At 40.9% G+C, this 15,957-nt stretch overlaps 1 protein-coding gene across 3 annotated transcripts; it reads left to right on the forward strand.

Annotated features, from left to right (window-relative positions):
- The first annotated feature begins 3,315 nt into the window (after positions 1 to 3,315).
- On the forward strand, positions 3,316 to 15,957 carry trim59 (tripartite motif containing 59). 3 transcript variants are annotated; one of them, XM_055646360.1, is made up of 4 exons: positions 3,321 to 3,611; positions 4,444 to 4,555; positions 4,651 to 4,787; positions 12,729 to 15,957. In XM_055646360.1, exon 4 carries the CDS (start codon positions 12,735 to 12,737, stop codon positions 13,959 to 13,961), a length of 1,227 nt encoding a protein of 408 aa, XP_055502335.1. In that variant the 5' UTR covers positions 3,321 to 3,611; positions 4,444 to 4,555; positions 4,651 to 4,787; positions 12,729 to 12,734; the 3' UTR covers positions 13,962 to 15,957. The 3 variants fall into 3 exon arrangements, with proteins under 3 accessions (XP_055502336.1, XP_055502335.1, XP_055502334.1); XM_055646359.1 differs by lacking the exon at positions 4,444 to 4,555; XM_055646361.1 differs by lacking the exons at positions 4,444 to 4,555; positions 4,651 to 4,787 and having other exon boundaries at positions 3,316 to 3,611.

Below are 15,957 nucleotides of genomic sequence, written 5' to 3' on the forward strand. Positions count from 1 at the left end.
CATTTCTGGCAGATAGGATGCCATTGACACACATGATGCACATTATGGGGACACAATGTTGCGGCCTTGCATTATTAAAAATGCGAGGGTTGGGTTATAGAAGTAAATATGACATTCTACCAACTGCCAATTATACCTAGTCTCAGGGTTGGGTCTACTGAAGAACTCCTGGCCACACTAGTAATCCCTGGAGTTATGTGTGCTGAAGCAAAGCAAGAATTTCATTGTCCTATCAGGGACACATGACAATAAACTTAAATCAACTGTGTATACTGGAGATTTGCTGACCAGAAAGCTGAAAGTCTTGCTCCACTACTGATTTGAGACACTGACTTTGTGAGGCAAGGTATGTCGTTTCTTGTGAGTGGAAAGAAAAATTGAAGAGTACAAGAAAATAGGGAATTTAGCCTCTTGATCTGCTCTGCCATTCAAAAATATACCTGCGATTTTATCTTGATGCCACTTTTCTACATTAGGTTATGTCCCTTGGAAAGAATTCCAATGATTCTCTACTCTTTCTCAGCGAGAGTAGTTGATCACCCCCCACATAATTTGAGACCCTCATCTATGATTCTAGACACCCTAGCGAGAGAAAATAAATACCTTAATTCTGTATACACTATCTAAACAAAATGATTAATGGTGACATGCAGCAGAGTCCCTGGACGTGGAGGAACCTGGGTGATGATTTGCAAACGGCTAGTATGCAGGTTACAAATAATTAGGAAAGCTGGCAGTTTTTATTGCTAGTGTTATTGAGAAGTAGGGACGTTTTACATTACTTACAGGGGCAGTGTGAGACCATATCTGGAGCAATCTGGCTTTTAATGCAATGGAAGACTTGCAGGGGTTTACTAAATTAATACATAGTCTGGGCCTACATCTGCTAGAGTTTAGAACAATGAGGGGAGACGTGATTGAAATCTGAGCCTGAGGGCGTTTTGACAGGATGGGTTCAGTGAGGCTGCTTCCTCTTCTGCGTGAATGTGAAGCAAGGGATCACAAATTAAAAAATCACAAGAGATGTTGCCATTTAAGAAAGTTATTTTTAAAGTGGGGGGCGGTTGCGTCTTTGTAGCTCCGTTTCCTCTGCATTTTAAGGCGGAGGTGGAGACTTGAAAAGCAAGAGGGTGGAAAGGATCTTTGGTGGAAAGATTACTGCGACTGCATACGAATATTTTATTGTCGCATGTGACTAGGCACAGTGAGAATGATTCTTTGCTTGCATACACAATGTATACAAATAGCAGCCACCTGCGGCGCTGACAAAGTACAAAGCAGGCCGGGTCCCTATTGCCCTTTGTCCCTCTCTCCCCCCAAATTGTCTATTGTCCACCCCCATCACGGTGGTCCTCCAGGCTCTCGTCGACCCGCGAAGCATCACCGCCGCCGAGGCCGCCTCACCGCTGTCGACGCCCCACTTCACGCCTCCGTGGTGCTGCCCCAGGCCCCGTCGGCCGCTTCATCCGACCCCGGCTTCTACGCGGCGATCCGGGAGGCATCGAGACGGATAAAGGCATCCGGCCGCGTTCCCAGTCCACAGCCGCGGCGCCGACATAGGAATGCGGTGTTGAAGTTATCTTGTTTTATGGCGGAGCTAATTTAAGGGGCCGAGAGACCTGTTCGAACACCAATTCGCGTGTTCATATTTTCAACCCGCGTGAATTTTTACAAGCTTTTTGATGTACAATTTTAAAATAGCTAATTAGTAGAGATGAAACTATTTGATTCTGGAGGTTAGGGCTCTTACAGATAGCGGAGTCGGGGGATATGGGGAGAAGGCAGGAACAGGGTACTGATTGGGGGTGATCAGCCATGATCACATTTGAATGGCGGTGCTGGCTCGAAGGGCCAAATGGCCTACTCCTGCACCTATTGTTTATTGATACACAATCAATATATGGAATAAGCCTTGCCCACAACATGTGAATATTATCTGAATGGTGGCCGATTAGGACAGGGGGAGATGCAACGAGACCTGGGTGTCATGGTCCACCAGTCATTAAAAGTAGGCATGCAGGTGCAGCAGGCCGTGAAGAAGGCGAATGGTATGTTAGCATTCATAGCAAAAGGATTTGAGTTTAGGAGCAGGGAGGTTCTACTGCAGTTGTACAGGGTCTTGGTGAGACCACACCTGGAGTATTGCGTACAGTTTTCGTCTCCATATCTGAGGAAAGACATTCTTGCCATAGAGGGAGTACAGAGAAGGTTCACCAGACTGATTCCTGGGATGGCAGGACTTTCATATGAAGAAAGACTGGATAGACTCGGCTTGTACTCGCTAGAATTTAGAAGATTGAGGGGGGATCTTATAGAAACGTACAAAATTTTTAAGGGGTTGGACAGGCTAGATGCAGGAAGATTGTTTCTGATGTTGGGGAAGTCCAGAACAAGGGGTCACAGTTTAAGGATAAGGGGGAAATCTTTTACGACCGAGATGAGGAAAACATTTTTCACACAGAGAGTGGTGAATCTGTGGAATTCTCTGCCACAGAAGGTAGTTGAGGCCAGTTCGGTGTCTTCTACCTGAAGATGTGTTGGCATGACCAGTTTAGAGGCCCAGCGGTTTGACATTGAAGTGTCCGGAGGTGAAACATCGCCTATCCAAGTTCACCAGAGATGCTGCCAGAGCCCCTGAGTTAATCCAGCACTTTGTGTCTTTTTTTTTGGTAAACCAGCATCTGCATTTCATTGTGTAAACTTAAACCGAAGATAGACCCAAAAAGCTGTAGTAACTCAGCGGGACAGGCAGCATCTCCGGAGAGAAGGGATGGGTGACATTTCGGGTCGAGGAAAGGTTTCGACCCAAAACATCACCCATTCCTTCTCTCCAGAGATACTGCCCCAAAGATCCGCTCTATGATCTTTGATGCTGCCTGTCCCGCTGAGTTACTCCAGCTTTTTGTGTCTTATCTGCAGATCATTTGTTTCTACACTGACGTTTTAAGCTGGGAAGAAAACAGGCCGTTGTCGCTCAATATTAACATTAAACACGGATGTTCAAAGAACAATGATTGCAGAAAACACAAATTAACTTACAAACTTAGAGAGCGCTTTGAGGATTCCGGGGGGGGGGGGGGGGGGGGGGGGGGGGGAGAAAATATTGAATTTCATGCAATTTTAAGACGGTGTCTGCGCCAAGAAAGCCTGTAGAGGCCTCTCTGCATTTTTACCCCAATCTGTTCCCTACTTTCTGGATAATTAATGGATCATTAGCGAGAAAGGTTTTTATTATAAATGGTGAATTAAAATGCAAACGACGAGAACGACAACGACAACCGGGTGGCGGGGTGCGCCTCGCTTGCAACGTCCCCTGCAACTGAAATGTAACTTTGTATCCGGGAGTGGCAGCATTAGGAGCGCCGCTCCGTTTGCCGCGCTCCTCGCCTTTGTTTGCTGCCCACAGTTAAGTTCAGCGCTTTTCGGATTCAAATCTTTGCACCAGGCTCCGCTATTCGCTGCTTTTTGAAATAAAAGGGGGGTATTTTTCCAGACATGCGCGCTGCCAAACGAATTGGGAGTTGCAGAGTTGGCGAGGCGGACATGGTTCATTGCGATTCCCCGGCGTTTGCAGCCCAGACCCCGAGGGCGCCGCGCTTTCCTCCTGCACGGTGAGTGATCTATCTATTGTTCATCTCTCTACCTCGTGGCGGCTTCCACCTCGCTCTGCTGCCCAGATCTGCTCATTTCCACACCCGCTCAAACTTTGCAGGCATTCGTTTTCGGGAACCCCGAGCCGAGCGTTTACCAATGAAGTGCTTTCCATTCGTTGGTAAACGTGCGTAGGCGAATATTTTGGAGAGGTGAACTCGCGACAACGGGAATCCCTAATTAGACTGCAAATAAATCGCAAAGCACTCTGCATGACCCATTCGTTATCGCGCCTATCCAAAGGATTGTCAGATTCAGATTCTTCGGCCCAACATGCCCCATGTATACTAGTCTCACCTGCCCGCCCTGGGCCCATAAACCTCTAGACCTATCTTATCAATGTACCTGCCCATATGTCTCTTAAACGTTATGATAGTACCTGCCTCAACTACCCCCATCTGGCAGCTTGTTCCATATATCCACCACCCTTTGACTAAACAAAAGTTACCCCTTGTGTTTCTATTAGATGTTCCCCTCACCTTAAACCTATGTCCTGTTGTTATCTTCAAAATATTCGGTGCATTCAGCCTATCTATTCCTCCCAGATTGTTGTACACCTCTATAAGATCACCCCCCCCTCCATATTCCTGTGTTCTAAGGAATAAAGCCCTAGCCTGCTCAATTTTTCTCTACAGATCAGGCCCTCGAGCCCTGAGAGAGGGAGAGATCTTGCTACCTCTAGAACAACCATAACTGTGTTTTATAAACAAATGCTTCTGGCTAACCTAGAATTTGTGGACAAAACAAAACTGAGGTGACTGATGAAATCTTTTCTCAACCATTGTTTTAAAGGCTGTAATCCAGGGTGTAACTATGGGCATTGTTACGAATGACAACACGAGAACCTGGACCTCTACTTAATATTGTTACATTTTTGGAAATAGAAAGAGGCCCAAGATCGACAGTGCGTTTTCAACATTCTCTGTTTTTATTTCATATTTCAAGCTTCTACAGTTTTTTTGATTTTCATGTATTCTTGTGTTTTTTTTATATACCTAGCACATGGTGACATAGAAATATTACGAAGTACAATGAACGATTTGTCAAATTATTGTGGGCTGTGGTTGTGAATCAGCTGGTTGGTGAATGACCCCTGAGCAATCTTCCCTGACATCCTGTCCCCAACTCACTTGCAGGTAAGCGTAATGTTGATACTTGCTCCTCCCAGAATTGTGGAAGACTAAAGCAGTGGCAGCAATGAAATTCTTACTTGCAGCAGCACAACAGAATATGTAAACATAGTACACTGTAAACAATATAGTAAACGAGAGAGAAAAAATCAGTGTGTGTAGATATACACGACTCATAAATACACACACATACGCATATATACACCCACACACACACACACACACATATATATATACATATATATATATATATATACACACACACACACATACATACACACACACACATATACACACACACACACACATACATATATATATATATATACACACATACACAAACAATAATATCGCAATAATAACAATAATAGTCTCTATAGTACAGAGCTTATTTGAGGTTGTTGTGCTTAACAGCATCATGGCTGTAGAGAAGAAGCTGTTCCTGAACCTGGACGTTACAGTTTTCAGGCTCCTGTACCTTCTTCCCGATGGCAGGGGTGAAATGAGTGCGTGGCCAGGGTGGTGTGCGTCTGATGATGCTGGCTGCCTTTTTGAGGCAGCGATTCCAGTAAATCCCTTCGATGGAGGGGAGATCAGAGCCGGTGATGGACTGGGCAGTGTTCACCATCCTTTATGGAAAATATATAACCATTCATAGACATAGATCATGGAAAGGTACAGCACAGGAATAAGCCCTTCAGCCCATAATGTCTGTGACAAACACAATGCCAAGCTAAATTAATCTCATCTGCCTGCATGTGACCATATCCCTCCATATCAATGTGCCTATCTGAAAGCCACTTTCTTATCTGCCTCCACCACTATGTTCCAGGCACCCACCATCCTCTGCATAAAATAACTTGCCCCATTTACCTTAAAGTTATGTCCTCTAATCTTTGATAAAAAGGTTCTCACTGTCTATCCTCTCTATGTCTTCACTAATTTTAAATTCTGGAACAACCAACACAACAGAGGGAGTACAGAGAAGGTTCAGAGAAGATTCCTGGGATGGCAGGACTTTCAAATGAAGAAAGACTGGATAGATTTGGCTTGTACTCGTTAGAATTTAGAAGATTGAGGGGGGGATCTTATACAGGTAGTAACTTACAAAATTCTTAAGCGGGTGGACAGGCTAGATGCAAGAAGATTGTTCCCGATGTTGGGGAAGTCCAGAACAAGGGGTCACAGTTTAAGGATAAGGGGGAAGTATTTTAGGACCGGGATGAGAAAAAAAAAAAAATCACACAGAAAGTGGTGAATCTGTGGAATTCCCTGCCACAGAAAGTAGTTGAGGCCAGTTCATTGGCTATATTTAAGAGGGAGTTAGATGTGGCCCTTGTGGCTAGAGGGATCAGGGGGTATGGGGGGAAGGCAGGTACAGGATACTGAGTTGGATGATCAGCCATGATCATATTGAATGGCGGTGCAGGCTCGAAGGGCTGAATGGACTACTCCTGCACCTATTTTCTATGTTTCTATGTAACAGTACTAAGGAAGTGTCTTCACCAAAGGGATTGCAGCAATTCATGTGGATCTCATCATAATCTTCTGAAGGGTGACTAGAATGGACACCACCCTTGTCAGTGGTGCCCAAAGTTCACTCACTGAATAAAAGGTTTCACGATAGTATTTTTATTTTATTTTTGCCTGTTTGTAACAATAATGCTACAGAACACTTTGATTTCAACAGACACTAAATCAAATGAGCAGTTATGGAGCTGTAGGCCAGGAATTTATGTAGTTCAATAGATTAAAAATATATACCATTCTGTTATACCATTCTGGCATTCAAGATGCTTTCAACCTGCACATTCTGTCAATACAAAGTTGTGTTCTCATAATTTCTGCAACGCTGTTACTTTTCAAATCCACCATCTCACTCTCTTCTGGAATCACATTCAGTGTGGAGATTCTCATGTTACTTTTCCACTCCATCCAACAATGCTGAAGAATAAAACTTCCCATATTGAATCTGCTTAACGATTTCTTTACCTATCTTTGTCAGATGTCAGGGGCAAGGCCAGAGTCGTGTCCCGTGGACTCGGCCCACTTTCTCCTCTGTCAAGGAAAGCAGTGAAACAATGCCACTGCTATATTCATTACGGAAACACAAACTATGCCAATAATTGCTACAAATATTTTTTTTCCTGTATTCTTAAAAAAATGTGCTTGTCACTTTTCATCGGGAGAGAATTGTGTATAAATATCCTGTGATATTTTTGAAGTCCACATCTTTGAAATGCATAATTAGGAATAAGGGATGAAATAGAATTACAAATGACCAAGGAATAGATGACATTTCAAATCGAGATGCTTCATCAGACTGAATCTCCCTGACTTTTAATCTGATGAAGGACCTCGACCCGAAACATCACCTTTTCCTTTTCTCCAGAGATGCTGCCTGACCCAGCATTTTGTGTCTATCGTCGGTGTAAACCAGCATCTGTAGTTCCTTCTTACATACAATTGACCAGGGCTTTTATTAAATTTAGAACCACCAGTATATGTCTGTTGTTATCAAAGGATTTCCTAGGAAAACAGTTCAACTGGTTGCCAGGTTAAAGTTTCCTAACAAATTGTGGTGTGCCTTCTCTTCTTAACTTGGCTATAACGTCGATTATATTTCGAAGTGGCAACATTTAAGCTAAGGGAGGCTCCTGAACACTCTTGATGTTTTTACAAAGCTCCTTTGTATTTGTATAAAGGCAGATTTCAACATAATTGTATTTGTAGTTGAATCTAGGCCAGCAGATAACAAGCAGCTTCTCAAGAACCAGAAATAATTATTTGCTATTATTTCCCTGTGAATTTGCCCTCAGTCACCATTACTCGGCTTAAATTTCAAATCTCATGAAACCAAATCTGAGCCCACTTGGTAAAACTGATAATTGTATACTGATTATATTTTCCAGACACAGATTTTCTGACTACATAACACTGTGTGAGTCCTTATAGATTTGGGGACAGAATTTCTCCAATAACATTTATTGCTGCACACACAAAACTAATCTTTCATGTCATAAAAGCAATGGTGTAGAAAATGATACTGATAAATTGCACCTGAGTTACTGCTTTAGGTAGCACATTGCTTTGGAACAGCAGGTGTCAAAAACATATTAATTTAAATTCCCCAAATGATTCTATAAGTGACTGCAGATTGGAACAAATTAATGTTATATTGATCTCGTGGTGATGCTGTATCACTTTTCAATGCACGTATGATTAGAGGTTGACTTCAATAAGTGCAGGACAATATCCTTTTACATGTTAAATAAAACATACGGGAGAAAAACAGGACTTGGTGTCATTGATCTGTGCTGGTGTTTATGGTTCATACATGCCAAATACACAACTATAGAAGTTAGATAATGACAGACTTGGCCTCAGCTGTTTTTCCTGCTTTGGTCCAAAAGCCTTGACTGATTTATAGCATGGGTACATGAGAAATTGCGGACGCTGGAATCTTGAGCAAAATATAGTGCTGGAGGAACTCAGGAGGGTAAAACAACAACTAGGGAGGGAAGGAATGGCCAGACGACATTTCAGGTCAGGACCATTCTCCGAACTGACCAGAAATGTCAACTGTCCATTCCCTCCACAGATGCTTCCTGACCTGATTAATGCCACCAACACTTTGCGTTTTGCTGGGTTTATGAAATAGTTACTAATGGAATTGTGAGGGGTTAATACTTTAAACTAGATACATTCAGTTTGGAAAATGTACAAATTATTATTTTATAAAATCATAGAAATAGTTTCAATGTAATTTTGTAGAACCCACAACGGAATCTTGCAATAGGCACATATACATGAGTTGATAAATCTGGGTTAAAAGCTCCTCTTGTTAAAATGGTTAACATAGAATAGATTAATTAGTTCCACTAAGTCAAGTCAAGTCACATTTATTTATATAGCACATTTAAAAAACAACTCTCGTTGGCCAAATAGCTTTACATTTGTTGTAAGAATAGTATAAATAAACAAACTACATACATATATACATATAGCCCTCGCTCAGTGGACGTCAAGAAAGGCTAAAGGTCATCTCATATGATATGGAACTTATTAGAAACATAGAAAATAGGTGCAGGAGTAGGCCATTCGGCTCTTCGAGCCTGCACCGCCATTCAATATCATGGCTGATCATCCAACTCAATATCCTGTACCTGCCTTCTCTTCATACCCCCTGATCCCTTTAGCCACAAGGGCCACATCTAACTCCTCTTAAATATAGCCAATGAACTGGCCTCAGCTACCTTCTGTGCCATACAACTTACAGGCCTGAGTTGCCCACTATCTTTGTCATTGATAAAGCATTATACATAATATACATACATAATAATTCAAATTAAAAAAAAATAGGGAAAGCTTGTATTTCTGCTTACTTTGAGGTAATAATTGTAATTTACAAATATCAAGGTATCTTCAAATGTGATTTGTCTCTATGATGTGCCTTTCCATAAGTACATATGTTGCAGTATGGATCCGTGGGCTAGTTTGATTTGTATTTCAGTCTGTTACAAAATAGTTGCTGTGCAACATTGTCCTTATGACACTTTAGTGGGGTATTTAATAATAATACATTTTATTTGTATAGCGCTTTTCAAGGATTCAAAGTCGCTTAATTTATTGCATAACTTGCATCATAAAATATCTTCAATATCCCTTTCAGAATGTCCCTAAGGGACCCGAGGGGTAATTTCTTCACGCAGAGGGTGATAGGTATATGGGACATGCGGCCAAGTGAACCAAGGGGGTGGTGTGTTAGCAAAATTTGGACAGGTACTTTGACAGGAAGGATTCAGAGGGATAGGGAGGGTTCCGAAAGATTCGTGCCAAATGCAGGCAAATTGGACTAACTCAGTTATAAAACCTAGTCAGCATGGGCAAGTTGGTCTGAAGGCTTTGCTTACATGCTGTATGATTCATAAAAGCGTGCACCACCAGACCAGCTTCTACCCCCTTAGTATTAGGCTTCTGAATGGGGCATTGCCCAATTCACTCAACCCAATTGTGGATATTGAACTTTGTCAATGGAACTGATGCGCAACAATGTTAAGAATTATATTCTGAACTGTATTTGCCCAGTTGCTCTTTCGTACTCGAGTTTGACATAGTCATAGAGTTATACAGTGTGGAAACAGACCCTTTGGCCCAACTTGCCCACACCTGCCAACATGTCACAGCTACACTAGACCCACCTGCCTGCATTTGGTCCATAGCCCTCCAAACCTGTCTTATCCATGTAGGACATGATTCTCTCTGTTGTCTGATCTGTTCGGTAGCATGCAAAACAAAGCTTTTCACTGTACCTCGGTACATGTGACAATAATAAACCTAAACCGTTACAGCTAATGAACTACTTTTTAAAGTGTAATGTAAAAATATAGCAGCCTGTCTGTAGAAAACTCCAAGAAATAGCAGTTGGGCAGATTATCGATTGGTCCATGTATCAGAAGGAACTGCAGGCACTGGTTTACACCACAGATAGGCACAACATGTTGAAGTAACATAGCCGGTCAGGCAGCATCTCTGGAGAAAAGGAGTAGGTGACGTTTTTGGTTAAACCCTTTCTGCAGATCATGATCAGTCCATGTTTAATATTGTTGATGAATGGACATTGACAACCAAATACAAGAGACATATCATCCAAACCAATGGTTGTACGCTGTTCTTGGGCTAGATGGGGTATGGGAGTGAGGCAGCAGCTTTGAACTAGAAGTGAAATTTCACTTTAGATCAAACATGCTATTTGTCTATTCTCTTTTGTGGTTTATTGCAACATAACCATGCGCACGTTTCAGTTATGTATAGAAGAATTGGTGCAAATTAATGGAATGTTGAATTGGGATGAAATTGAGATAAGGATCAGAAATCGCATGCCCTTGCTAGCGTGGGTTACACCCGTGCCAGCTAGATAGAAAAGGGCCTGATGGTCTGTATGGAGGTTTAAAGAGTTAAAAAATGATAAGCTCCGAGGTGGTAATTTCCACATTCTCTACAGTCAGCAAGAAAGGTATAGAAGATGCAGAAATGTAAAGTGTACTTCAGACACCTGTTATAGCTTTTACGAAGGAACTGCAGATGCTGGAAAATCGAAGGTATACAAAAATGCTGGCGAAACTCAGCGGGTGCAGCAGCATCTATGGAGCGACGGAAATAGGCAACGTTTCGGGACGAAACGTTGCCTATTTCCTTCGCTCCATAGATGCTGCTGCACCTGCTGAGTTTCTCAAGCATTTTTATATACCTATTATAGCTGATGCATAGGAATCCCATTTTCCTAGGTTTGGGTGGGGGGGGAGCGGAGGGGGTGCAATTCTGGATTTAGCACTAAGAACTGAAGCTGGGTAAAGTGACAACATCAGAGACATGGCACTTTTACTTTAGACTTTGGTGAGATTTAGCGTTGTTTTGAAAGAGAACAATGGCGTAATGGGTCCGAGTTGGAGACAGCTTACTTGGTTTACTGTAGAGTGGGATTAGCTATTGGAAGTTAAATCCATCCCAGAGCAAAGGGTGGGATTCAAGAATACTTGGGCTGTTTAGGGCAGATATTCCCACAAGGTGGAGCTGCCATATGGAGAGGTATGGTAAGGCTATACAAACGTATGTGAGATGCCAAAAATTGAACGCAGTGGAAAGCCAAATAGGATGTTTGAATGTATAGAAATGAAACGAACAGAAATGAAGTAGAGTATTATGCACAATATAAAATCCAAGGAGATTTTAATGTGTGTGCACAAATTGCATGAGAATAATCATTAGAGATTAAAAACAGTAACCTGAAGGTGGAGGGTATGGATAATGAACAGTCTGCAGTTGTCTTTAAGAGGATGCTAGTGCTGCAGTTGAGGATGAGCATGAAATACTGAATGGGATAATGATGGTAACATATAAAGGAATGTTGGAAGATTAGGAAGGAATAGATAACCCAGCCTATTAAGCAGAAATATGGCAAATTATATTTAGCCCCAGGAATCGGTGCTGGGGTGCTTGCTGTTTGTAATATGGGAATTATTTGAATATTAATGTAGGGGACATGATCTGGAAATGTGAAAGATTGCTGGAGTTGTTGACAGTGTGGAGATGGTGGCAAGACAGAGTTTAATCCTGATCAACGTGTGGTGATGCATTTCAGGAGTATTAATGAGGTTTGTGCATACACCATGAATGGCATGGTCTTCATTGCCTTAGCTTGTTGGTTGATAAAATAGGACTAGGACTTGCATTTGTAAAATGCTCTTCACAACCCCGTCAAATCAGAAACGGAGGAAATGTCTCATTTATTTCAAACAAGGAATTGCAAATAAGTGAGCGGTGATAGACACAAAACAGCTGGAGTAACTCAGTGGGACAAACAGCATCTCTGGAGAGAAGGAATGGGCGACGTTTTGGGTGGAGACCCTTCAGTGAGTGGTGATCCTCGAGTTCACACTCTGGCTACCAATGGCTCAGTGAGGATTTTAATCATGATTACGTTATTGTTATGCAGGAGATTTAAAACTACACGGTATTAAACTTCATGTAGCCAGAATAGTTTCTCCTTTGTTTCTCTTTGTTTCTGCATGTTTATGTTGATTTTAAAAATCTTCCTCCGAAATGCTAATTGTCTTTTGTTTCACTGGGGTGTGTGGCAAACTGCAGTTACTTTTCACTCGATTCGTAAACCTATTTTTGAGGGAATTTAAATTGTCGCCTTGATAAACTTTCAGAAAATTCTTTCAGCCTCGCCCTCATTAGCATCCGTCATCTTGCAAACATCTTTCCTGTGACCCACTTAGTGATGATAGAGTTTTGGCTTTAACCTTCTTAAAAGTTTGAACGAATTGTCATTCATTTCTGTTCTCATTGGCTTATTTTTCCTTCTGGGAAATGCTTTGAGATGGGGAAGCTTATGATTTTAATCACATCAGCTGCTGATGAGTTTTAATTCTTTAATTGCAGGTAAATATGGATAATTTTGAAGAGGACTTAACTTGTTCCGTATGTTACTCTATCTTTGAAGACCCCCGCGTGTTGCCTTGTTCTCACACCTTTTGTAGAACATGTTTGGAGACTATTATCTACGAATCGGGAAATGTCTCCATTTGGCGACCTCCGAAGATCCCACTGAAATGTCCAACTTGTAGGAGTGTTGTGGATCTCCCAGCCACGGGCATTGTCTCTTTACCTATAAACTTTTCACTGATGGGAATTATTGAGAAATATCAGAAAGAACAGCCCAAGTCTCCCAAATGCCCAGAACACCAGCAGCCATTGAACATGTTCTGTTTGTTGGATCGTAAACTGGTGTGTGGTTATTGCTTAACAGTGGGCCAGCATCAAAGTCATTCCGTTGATAATCTCCACAATGCTTATGTTAAAGAAAAGGAGCAAGCTGGCAAACTTGTTGACCACCTTACTGATAAATATTGGGCAGACTTATCCATGTTCATCGAAAAACTGGAGCATCAGAAATTGCAAGCTGAACACATACTTCAAGATGATAAAGTGATTGTCAACCAATATTTTGAAGATCTTCAAAAAACTATAGAAACAAAAAAGCATGCTCTTCTGGCAATATTAGCCGATGCCAACTTAAAAATCACAAATGAATACGATCCACTAATTCAGAAAATGAAAGAATTTAAGGAAGAGCAACGCAACCTTATAACATTCAGCACATATGTAGAAGAGGAAGAGGATCCCTTGATGTACCTGGAGAAAATTCACACATTCCGGCAGAGAGCAAACGCATTGATGAAAACGCAGCTTCCAGTCATTCACCCGTTGAATGTGCACTCACCGACACAACAATTTCTGACTGAGAAATGGTCCAAGGTCACAGTCGGCCGTATTAAAGAAGCACCAATTCTGCAAACAACAGATTTTTTGGAAATCCACTGGAATAAACGTATTGCAATGTATCTCAAGCAAAAAGGATTTTCTCCAAGACTGATGATTACAATTATATTTTTATTCCTCTTGTTACTACAGAGCATTTTGTTTAAGGAATACTGGGTTGCTGTTTTCAGTACCACGGTTTTTAATTTCCCACAGCTGAACACGTTAAGTGACACTGTAGTAGAATTTTTTGCTGGTGTTCGTTTTTTTAATGCTACTTTACAACATTCTGTACAATTGCTAACTAATTATTTTGCTCAACTGACGGATTATTTTCCAATATTTAATAAATAATGGGTTTTCAATTTACCACCATTTTTCAAGCTTATTTCCTTCAGAAAACCCACTGAACAAGTCCATCGATAGGAATGGTTAAGAAGGATATGGGCCAAATGCAGTTAGGTGGGAATAGTGTAGATGGGGCATCTTGGTCAGCGTGGCAGTTTAGCGCTGAAGGGCCCATTTCCGTGCTGCATGGCTATTCAGTTTAGCTGACGTGTGGATTTCCACTATATTATTTTTTAATGATTAGTTTAGTAATGCAAGGTAGAATGTGCAGGTATGAAGCTAAATTACAGTCTGCAGTTCACTTTTTAATATAAAACTTTATAATGTATATTATATAATGTTTGATCTTAGCCCTTAACTATTTTTGTAGTTCATTGGTTTAATGAAATTAAAGAAAAATTATGAAAACATTTGTAGATAACAAATTGATTTTAATGACATTAAAGCTCATGTACAAGATTCCCATCCCATTAATTCAGACAGGATTCAAATGAAGGATGGGTTTAAAAAGCGTGCTCAGGCTCCAGTAAGAAGGGATATGTTTTTTTCAGTGAAGGTGGGAGTTGCTGTGGGAATGTGGTTCCGTATAGTCTTTTTTTCCCCACCTGTTACTGTTCCCCACCAGAGATGTTCACCTTGCTCCGTATTTTTGGTACATCAGGAGATGGAGCCAGCTACTTCCCCTGCCCTGTCTACTGGAAGGATTCTTAACCATAAATGCAAACCTGGAATTTGATATTTAACATTAAGGACAATGCAGCGCAAAGTATGTTACGTGACAAACCATCCAGGAATAAATACAATCTAAGGGAATCAAGATGTGGAAAATTCTTACTGCAGAGGAATATTTCAAACTCAAATGCATCCACTAAACTAGGTTGGTGTGGTTTTCATTTGACACAAACCGCAAGCAACATAATCCACCAGTGTTTATTCTTATGCTTCCAAACTCTGAAGAACTGACTCCAAATTGCTGGAAACTTCTCCAAGAGGCAACTACTCTTGTTGCAAACTTTTGCTTTATCTATGGATGCTCACAACTATTCACGTGTAAGTAATAGCTGCAACCAGGAAGGAAATGTTTCAGAAATCATGAGGACGGGTATTGGGACAAAAGGAAGTAAATGAATAAAAACAGATTGATTTTGTTAAACTAATTAACTACTCAGACTGCTTTTCATTAGCTACATTTGCATTGGATGAAGTGAGTAAATGTGCTGCCGATCATCTCTGGAAATATTTCCTTCCTGATGAATAAGAAAACAGATATAGGACCAGTAATAATATTTTATCCCAATCAACATGGAAAATATTATTTATGATTAACAACTGTTTGCTGCCAAATATTTTTTTTTAAATCACAGATCACTATCTTAAAATAATCAGTACCTTCTGAAATGTATTGACTTTCTGGAATATTGAAAGTGCAACTGATTTTTTAACCAAAAGAAAATCCAAGTCTTTCTTGTAAAACTGCGATTCCCACTAGGTTCATCCCAACTACCACTGAAAAAGAGCATTGAGTTATATAGGAAACATTTTGGTGATGGAGGTGGGGATAAGTATGGTCTAGTAAGAGGGCACTTAAAAGCAGACTGCACATTTTGAAAATGCCCAGGTTCACAACTGGATGAATGTCTACGTAAAGCTTGAGTTTTGGATTTGAAGATCCAAAATATATTGTATATGTATTTGGGTAGGGTGGGGAGGAGAATTAAGGAGAATAACACTAATCATGCTGGGATGCAAATATTGCAGAGCGTTGATAATATGCAGAATTTTACTTATGATGACTAATGTATACATATATTGACAAGTTAATAGTCACAAACTCAAACTATGCCTGCATGGAAAATGTGCATACATAATTGAATTGTATTATCATTTGTACCAAATGTCTATTTTTCACAATAACCATATACTTCGTGGTATTACTGACGATATTTAAATATATGTTATGTACTAGCACAACAAACAGCAATAAAATCAAATTTGAAAATAA

The sequence above is a fragment of the Leucoraja erinacea genome, chromosome 14, assembly GCF_028641065.1.
Source record: "Leucoraja erinacea ecotype New England chromosome 14, Leri_hhj_1, whole genome shotgun sequence".
Lineage (NCBI taxonomy): Eukaryota > Metazoa > Chordata > Chondrichthyes > Rajiformes > Rajidae > Leucoraja > Leucoraja erinaceus.